Consider the following 8,999-nt stretch of genomic DNA (forward strand, 5'->3'; position numbering starts at 1 on the left):
GGGGCCATGGCATGGTGCACATGGGCTGGGGTGTTTGCATGCTGGGTTGGGCTTTGCTGCCTGTCTCTGTTTTCTAGGGCCAGATTCTGCTCCGTCACCCAGCATCAGCAGCTGGGCTGGGAAGGGGGTTACGGCGGTAACAGCACCAAACCCCCGAGCCTGCGGGGCGGGGGGGAGTGGGGTAGGGTGCAAGGAAATGCGTTACCTGCAGCCAGTCCCAGAGACCCCTCCAGCCCCACAGTACAGGCTGCTGCTTTCCCCCCGCAGCCTGCCAGCCCCTGTCCAAGCCATCACGGCACCCCGTCCTCCTCTCGCAACCCCCTTGGGCTTGCTGCTGACAGCGTCTTGTCTCCCCACAGCTGGTGTTGTTCTCTGGGAAGCTGAACACCATCGCGGCTATCGTGACCATCTCCTTCCTGCTAGTCTACGCCACTGTGGACCTGGCTTGCCTGGCACTGGAGTGGGCCTCGGCTCCCAATTTCAGGTACTTGGAGCTGGGGGTGGGAGAGGAAGGCTGCCTGCTGTCCAGGGGTTCGCAGCAGGCCATGAGCACAGGCTTCCCTTGCTGATGGCATCGTCCCTGCTGTACCTGCCATCCTTTTGGCTACCTGTGACCCAAGATGGGGACCGGGTGCTCTGGGAATGGGGCCTGGACCGCAGGGCTCTTCCCCTTCACCCGGCAGCCCCTGTTGCCAGTGAGTGCCATGTCCTGCCCCTCACTCAGTGCCAGGGTTTGCCCCCCTGGCACAAGCGTGTGGCAAGCAGCAAGAGACACCTCCAGACGGTGGGGAGCTGGCGGCGCTCAGAGGGCTGCCGTGGCGCCCGGCTGTGGGGCCTGGGATGGTGCATGTGGGGAAAGGGTTGCCTTGCTCTGCAGCATGGGACTGAGCTGTCCTAGGACCCTCCAAGCACCTGTTGCCTAGCTCCTTCCTCATGGTGCCTGCCTCACCTTGCGGAGTTGGTGCTCTCGACATCCGGCTGTGGCTTGTCTACATGCGTGAGGCTTTGTGGTGGGGATTGGGGGTGCTCCTTGGGGCGCCAGCTGCCTGCGTGTGCAGGGGGGCTATCCTGACACCCAAGGGACACCTTTGCCATGCTCTCCAGTGGGCCGAGGTGCAGAAACCGTCCCCCCCGGCTCCCTGGGACAGGGCCCTGTCTGCCCAAAGAGATGCCTGAGCTCTGCCAGGCATCTCCGGTGGCTTCCAGGCAGGAGGAAGAGAGATCCCCCACCTTCCCTCTCCCGCCGAGCCTGAAACCCAGCCGCCTGCGGCTGCCCTCCCCCTCCAGCTCCCGGTGGAGCCCTCCGTGCTCACAGCGCCTGGGCGTCCCTGCGGGGAGTGGGGGGGCAGCGATCGATTCCCTGCCCCGCCCCCACTCCATCCCATCCAGCCGGCACGTCATGGAGTAATAAGCATTTATGATCCTGGTTAAAAAGCTTTTGCCCTTGAGCAAATACCATTTTTAGTCGAGGGGGGAAAAAAAAAAAAAAAGGCAGAAAAGAAGAAAGCCCAAGGCGCGGGGGACTCTTTGTGGTGAATTTATGGCCCTTGTCCTGCTGCTCCCCGCGGCAGCGTGCCAGGCGGCAATGGGGCTCGGCCTGCATTAGCGGTAATTAAATGGAGGGGAGCGACGAGCCGCGTTCCGGGAACGGCTCTGGCAACGGGGAACGCAGCCAGCAGCTCGCTGCCCTGCCTCTCCCCCGCGGGCACGGCTCGCTCGGGGCAGGGTGGGGGGTCTCTGGGGCGTCACTGCCCTCTCCAGTGGGCACATGCTGGCCCTGTGAGGATGGCACCAGCCTGGCCGCTGTTTCTGGCCCTGCCATCGACTCCCTGGAGCTCAAGTGAGTCACTAGTGTCTCTGCATCACTAATGTCTGGGACAGTCACGCTGTATGATTAAGTCACGGTGTTATGGCCAGGCCTGCGGGCACCAGCCGGGAATGGGGCCCCCATCGTGCCGGGAGCTGCAGGTGGGTGGCTGCCAGCTTGGCCAACACACCTGGGTCTTTCCAGCTGGAGCTGGCGCAGTCTCGGCTCCCCTGTAGATCCAAGGCAGCCCAGCCCCACGGGGCTGTGGACACTCATCCAGGGTTGCCCGCAGTCCTGCAGCCGGTCAGGGAGAGCCCAGCCCTTCAGGCCCTTGGCTTAGGAAGTCTGCACCTGCCTACCCCCTGGGCAGCGAGTCCCAGCCGGCTCCGTGCTTCCCCCCCCAGGCCGGAGGGCCCTTGGGTGGGCTGCATCCTGGGCACCTTGCCGGGCGTGCTGGCACCTCCCCCCGGGCGGTGAGGCGTGGTGCGATGGCCCGGGTCCCCGTGGCTGTGTCTGTACCGCAGGGAAGGCGGGTTTCTGGGGCACTGGAGGTGAACAATGGAGAGGCCTTGGGCTGGTTATGGGGGTCGGGGGAGAAAGCGTGAGGTGCTGGGGGTGGGCGATGGAGCCTGGCTTACAGTCGGGGCTGGGGTCGGCCACGGCCGGGGATGTGATGGCAGCTTGCGAGCGGGGGCGAGGCTGGCGCGGGGGCAGGACGCGGGCCTGAGGGTTGCTGTGCGGTGGAGCTGTCAGCCGAGCGGGGCGCTGGAGCAGGCAGCTGGCGGAGCAGCGAGAGCCCATCCTCGGAGGTGCCAAGCGACGGCCGCGCAGGGGTGGCATAGGGGCAGTTTGTGTGGAGTCTGGGCAGGGGCATGTGGGGTAGCAGCGTGGCATCGTCCCCACAGGGGCCGGGGTAGTGCCCCCCAGAGCAGAGACACGGTGGGTCGGGCAGGGAGCTGGGGGGACAGGGGTCAGGACAGCTTGACACCCCCAGGCCTCCTCCCCTCCGAGCACCCTCCTGCTTCCTCCGTCTCCCTGCACCTGCCTCCCCCTCCCCCTCCCCGTCACCACCGAGGTCTCTGACAAGTGAAATAAAAAGGGATTTTAATTACCTTTCAGCAAAAACAACAATTAGAGAAAATAACAGCTTTGCGGCTCCGGCCCCCTGCGCTGCGGCTCCGTGCATCCCAGCCGCGGCACCAGGAGCCGGGCTCGGCTGTGGGGGGCGGCTGGGCTGGGCAGTGCCATCCCTCTGACCGTGCTCCCCCCCCACCCCATGCTCCTGGCCGGCCTGCCTGCAAGCGGAGGCTGCGGTTGCCCGAGCCGGGTGTGCTTGTTGCTTCCTGGCAGACTCAACGGCGCGTGAGCCTGGGTGCTCGTCTCCCCCTGTGCTGCCAGCCAGAGCCCCAGTGCCGCCCCTGCCATCGTGCCCCCCCAGCCCAGAGCCCTGCTGTCTGTGGGGGTGAAAGTACGGGCGTGAAGGAAGTCCAGGCAGGCAGGAGTCTGCAGACGGCTTGAGACCAGAGCACTGAGCAGGGCAAAGCATGTTGTGTCGATACCACTGTTCACTCTGGAGCCTACTGATGGCTGCCGGTTGGGCAAGTGGATTAATTGCTGCCGGCTGCGGCAGATGCCTTTGCGCGTCGCACAACCTCCTCTCCCTTCGCTGAGCGGCCTGTGCCCCGTGCCAGGAGCACGTCACCCTGCCGCCCTCGAGGCCCGGGGCTGGCCAGCCAGCGGGAACAGGTGGAGCGCGAGTTCGCATCACTCCTGCCCCGAGCGGCCGCGTCCTTTCTCTCCGGGCTTTTGGGCCGCTCTGCCGATGGCTCCTTGCTCCGGGGTCCCCGGCCTGGGCTCCGGGATGCGCGGCGTGCCGGTAGCGGGGAGCGGCCGGAGGTTGGGGCTCGGGTTGGGGGGCGGGGGAAGGTCCGCGAGCAGTCCCCGCAGCTGGATGCATTAGTGCCAGTGGGGGTGCTGATTGAAATGGTAATTGCAGGCGCTGGGCCCTGCCTAATGGCTGTTATGATTAAGCTCTATTATGGAGCGGCGCGCGGGAGGTGGTGGGCGGCGTTCTGCCGGCGATCGCCGCTGACTGACGGCTTTGGCGACGGCGTGGTGGGATCGAGGGGCTTGTGGGGCCGCAGGCTCCCTGCACCCCTCTCCCTCTTCCCCTGCACCTCGCACACGCCCCAGGAAAAGCAGCAATGCCGGGGCAGGGGCAGGTGCTGTATGGGCCGGTCCTCTCCCCACAGCCTGGAGGGGCCTCGGGCTTTGGGATGGTTAGGGTCTCGCTGGCCCCCTGCGCAGCCCCTGCCCCCTTCCTGCAGGGCTGTGGGGCCTTGCGGCCCTCCAGGGAGAGGGGGCGGAAGCCCAGAGAGGGCCCAGGACCGTGCGGCCTGTGTGAGACCCCAGACCCTGTTCAGCGCCCGAGCCCAGCAAAGAGCCCAGGCGTCCTGCTGCCTAATCTCATCGCTGCGCCAGAGCCCGGCGTCAGACCCAGGCCCCCTCGCTCCGGCCGGCAGGGTTAGTGCAAGCGGCCGTGCCTGGCTGTGCTCCACGGCAGCATCCGCCCCCTCCTGCACCGCCGGGCCACGGCTTGAGGCTCCCGGCGAAGCCAGCGCTCGGGAAGGGGCAGGTTTTTCCACCGTGCCCTGGTCCCCCGCTGCCTCCTGGCATTGCTCCGTGGCCTGCCGGCCCCAAGCCTGTCTCCACCAGGCAGCTCCAGCTGTGTCTGCAGGGTCCCGTCATCCCCTCGTGCTTTTGCTGTGCTGGAGGGGGAGTCTCCGAGTTGAGCGGTGCTCCCGCCTCAATGCGCGTGGCATGGCTCTTGCCCAGCTCGGGGGTGAATTGTTGTGTGGGGTGGCCTGGGCCCCGTCAGCGGGTGGCAGAGGTCAAGGTGGGACCCGCCGTGCATTCACCCCTGTGCCGTAGCAGTGCCGGCCGTGGCCCGGGCTGGCACCCAGAGCCTGTCCTAGCGCGCCAGCTCCGGCCACCCTGCCTCGTGCCCGCTGTGGGATGGCAGCGCAGGGGATAATGGATGGTTTAGGGCCCGCAGCTCAGCTTTTCAATGAGCTGCAACGTGTCGGGTAATAAGTTGTTTATTGGCCGTAAATCTCGGGCGCCATAAGCCCACGGCGGGGCATTTAGCCGCGAGCCGATGCCCCATTGGCCCCCTCCTGAGGGAGGATGAGCCACGAGCTGGCACCCCATTGGCCCGCGCGTGGGCAGTGAATCGCGGACGCGGTCCCGATGGGCACGCGGCGGAGGCTGCGTGGCGTGCTGCGCTCCCATTGGGTGGGGCCCGGGTGATGAGCCGCGAGCTGCGCTCCGATTGGGCGGCAGCTTGCCGATGAGTCGCGAGCTGGAGTCCCGTTGGGTGATGAATGACTCGGAGACGTATTTGCTTGGGAGAAGTAAATCTGTTGCCTACATTGTTGCCGAGTTGTGATTATATTGTACCACGCTCTGTAAATCACTGCCGGGGCCTTGATATACGGCACCCGGTGCCGGTTGTAATTGAAACCGGCTCTCCGGCCCGGCGCTCGCCGCAGCACGGTGCTGGTGGCAGGCTCGTCGGCGTGCCCCGGCGCGCGCTGCCTGGAGCCCTGGCCCCACGAGCCGCCCCGGTACCCAGCCTGTCCCGGCTTTGCATCCCAAGCTCCTGGGCTCACCGTCGGGGTCTCCTCCTCCGGGTTTCTGCCCCGTGCTCCCAAGCAGGTCGCAGGTGGGCGAGCTGCCGGCTGTGGTTACCTCGGGGTAGGGAGACCCCAGCCCAGCCACTGTCTGGGCCTGCTCCCTGTGGTCTCCGTGGATCGGAGGTCCGGCCTGTCTCCCCCATGACCCCGTCGTGGGCAGGTGACAGCGCCGTGCCAAAGAACTGTCCCCCAGCCCAGGGCTGGCCAGCCGTCCGTTGCCCGAAGCCAGCTCTGCCCCCGTGGTGCAGGTGCCGGCGAGGACAGCGGTTGCAGTGGCCTGAGGGACGCTCCTAGCGAGCCCGAGGTCGCAGCTTGCGTGTGCCGGATGCCGCAGGACCCATGGAGCTTTGCTCTCAGCCCCCCTCGCAAAGCGCTGCCCGCGGGGAGGGCGCTGGGAAGCCGCGTGCCAGCGTGACCCGAGCGCGTCTGGGCCGAGGAGAAGCTGAGTACCGCGGGGTGCATGGGGAGGGGGAGCGGGCCCAGCCAGCCCGTGGGGGGGCGGCGACAGGATGGGGCCAGGGCGGCCGTGCCAGCCCACACAAGGACACTTCAGGCACGTTGGCTCCCCGGCTGCCACTTTCTCCTCCACACACCGCGACCCAGGGTCGCTTTCACTCAAAGAATAATTAGCTACCTCCGATGTAATTAGCTAACGATCCCTTCGGAGTGCAGCAGCTTGACATGCGTCCGCGACGTCGTGCTCTGGAGCCTCCTGTCATCCGTGCCGAAGCCGCCGCGTTCTTGTGGCAATCGCCGAGGTGGGCTGGGGGCTGGGCTGGCTTGCCCCTGCCCCCCGTAGCTGGCTCCCAAGGCCTGGGGCACCGATGTGGAGATGGGGCCCCAGCTCCTGGGGGAACCTGGCGTCGTCCTTCTCCCCAAATGTCGAAACACAGAAGTGCACCAGGGAGCCAGGGCCTGCCGAGAGGGGAAACCGTGGAGGTGATGGCACAGGAACTGGGGGTTTGGGGCACTGGTGTGGTTATGCGTGAGAGCGCACACATGCGTGTACCTGTATGCACATGCATGCTTGCACATACGTGTGTGTGTGCATACACGTGTGCATACATGCATGCATGCTTGCACTTGTGTCCATGCACATACATACTCTTGGATTTCTATCTTTGCTGTCTCCCTGGTGTGCAGCAGGACAGTGGTGCAAGGGCCTCCAGGCAGTCTCTGGTGGACTCTGAAGCGCTCGCTGTGGAGTGGGTAGCACCCTGCACCCCAGTCTCTGGGGGACCACAGCTGGCAGGGGAAGGGAGGTGGCCGTGGCCAGCAGACAGGCTGACACATGGTCCACACATGTCCAAGGCTGCAAGCCCTGGGTTCACTTTGGCTAGTGGCACAGGTATCTTCTTGAAGACTCATGGGGAAACTGAGGCATGAGGCAGCAAGGCAATTGGCCCTGGGTCATGTGAGTTGATGGCAGGGCTGGGACTCCAGCCCCTGCCCCCCCTCCTGCTTCCATGTGGGGTTAGTGGAAGCCCCCTGCCCCTGGCACAGACTTTATAATCCCCTTCCCCGTCCTTGCCCACAGTGCTGCCAGATCGGTGCGGGCTTTTCCCTTTGCAGATTGCGACTGGGCGCCCTCCTGCCCCACAGGGATGGCAGCCAAGTCTGCTCACATCACCTGGGGCCTCAGCACCCCTGCAGATCAGCCCGCCCAGCCTTGGCTGTGCCCTGGGATCAGGGTGGGAGATGAAGTACCTTCCCCGCTCCATCACGTGGCTGCTGACGGCGCAGCATCAGTGCCCCAGGAACGGGCCCCTGCGTTCCCCCATGGCACCTGCTTGCCCTGGGCCTCTGCCACTAGCTGGGCCTGGGTTGCCAAAAGGAGACCCAACTGGGGTCCCCAGGCCTGTTTGTTAGGCGGGGGGCATTGGGGGCACAGCCCCTGCACCTGGTGCACCTTGGCTCAGCGTACACCCCCACCCAGAGGAAGGGTGCAGGTCCTCCTATCTGGCACCGGGGGGGTGGGAGTCGGCATCGCTGGCCTTTTCAAAATCTTCCCAAGCAAAATAGAGAAGAGCCAGGCAGGTGAGAGCAAATCGGATAGCGCCCGGAGCACGTGGGGCCTCCCGTTCAGTCCCGGGCTGTGCGGGTGTCCTGTGCTGACAGCTCTTTGCCCCGTGCAGGGCACTGGGTTCCCCACCCGGCTCCTGCTGGCCTCGCTGCCCCCTCGGCCCCGTGCCAGAATTAAAGCCGGACCTGGGATTGAAGCAGCCACCGTCTCTGCTTCCAGTGGGCACCTTGGCTTGCTGTCCCCCAGCCTCTCGCTGTGCTGGGGGCTGCGGCTCGGCCCCGGCATCTTGCTGCATCAGGGCAGCTGGGGTGCCCGTGGGAGGGAGCGTGGTTGGGGGCTGGTTGCTGAGACGTTTCTGATGGAGGAAGCAGGTGTTCCCAGTCTGGCCAGCTCCTACCCTGGAGGGTGCTGCCTCTACTCCAAGTCAGACCTGTCCCAAAGTTGGGGTCAGGGAGGAATTATCCCCCCCGCTCCCTTGGCCGGATGGGCAGCAGCTGCAGGGGCCGTGCCCCGTTCTGCAGCACCGGGAAGGGCTCCGTGGGTGCTCCGAGCGTGCGTTCCCCAGCTCCGCTCCGTCTTGGTGCCTGCGTGTCTCGGTGTCTCCAGCCGTGCTTTGCCTCCGTGCGCGAGGCTTTGGTGGTGATGAGGGGGCTCCAGGGGTTGCACTCTGCTGCAGGAGGCCCATCCCTGCCCTGCGCTCCCATTCCCGGTTCCCCGGTCGGAGGGTGAGGCTGGGGCCGTCGGTGCCCGCCTGGCACCACTCGGTGGCATGCAGCCCAGCTGCCCCCCGTGCCTGTCAACCCAAGCCGTACGATGGCAGAGGCCGTGACCGGCTGTGCTGGAGGGCAGCCAGCAGCCCTGTTCCTGGCACCCCAGGCAAACCCCTGGTGTAGTTGCATCCTCTGCGAAGGCTTCTGATGCTTTGGCTGGTGCTGTTCTCACCCCGGGGGCAGCAGGAGGGAGGGCGCTGCATGGGGAAAGGGTCTGGCTGCTCCTTGTTCCTCGGTCCCTGCTAGCCAGGCGGGTACCTGGGGCGCACCAGCGAGCCAAGCCCTACCTGCCCATACGGACACGCTGCCTCCCTCCCGGCAGGCCCACCTTCCGGTACTTCACCTGGCACACCTGCGTGCTGGGCATCCTGGGCTGCGGCATCATGATGTTCCTCATCAGCCCCATCTACGCCTCGGGCAGCATGGCCTTCATGCTGGTGCTGCTGCTGGCGCTCCACTACCTGTCCCCGAGCAGCAGCTGGGGATACATCAGCCAGGCCCTCATCTTCCACCAGGTGAGTGCTGAGACCCCCGCCCTCAGCCGGCGTGGGAGCTGCGGCCCCTTCCACCGCCCAGGTAGGTGCCTGTGGCCCTGCCCACTTGCCAGCTTCGCTCCGTGGCACCTCAGCCCCACTTCCACCCCAGCCCCGTGTAGGGGCTCCCCGTCACCAGCATGACCTCCTCGTGGCTCGGAGGTGGTCGGG

At 66.1% G+C, this 8,999-nt stretch overlaps 1 protein-coding gene across 1 annotated transcript in view; it reads left to right on the forward strand.

Moving 5' to 3' along the window:
- SLC12A9 (solute carrier family 12 member 9) overlaps window positions 1-8,999 on the forward strand; it is a 45,890-nt gene that overhangs the window by 26,995 nt on the left and 9,896 nt on the right. The window contains exons 8-9 of the mRNA XM_019503420.1: window positions 360-484; window positions 8,618-8,810. Of these exons, the coding sequence (XP_019358965.1) occupies window positions 360-484; window positions 8,618-8,810 (318 nt within the window). The remainder of the gene's footprint in view (window positions 1-359; window positions 485-8,617; window positions 8,811-8,999) is intronic.

The sequence above is a fragment of the Gavialis gangeticus genome, unplaced genomic scaffold (genome assembly GCF_001723915.1).
Source record: "Gavialis gangeticus isolate Ggan-Ray unplaced genomic scaffold, GavGan_comp1, whole genome shotgun sequence".
NCBI lineage: Eukaryota > Metazoa > Chordata > Crocodylia > Gavialidae > Gavialis > Gavialis gangeticus.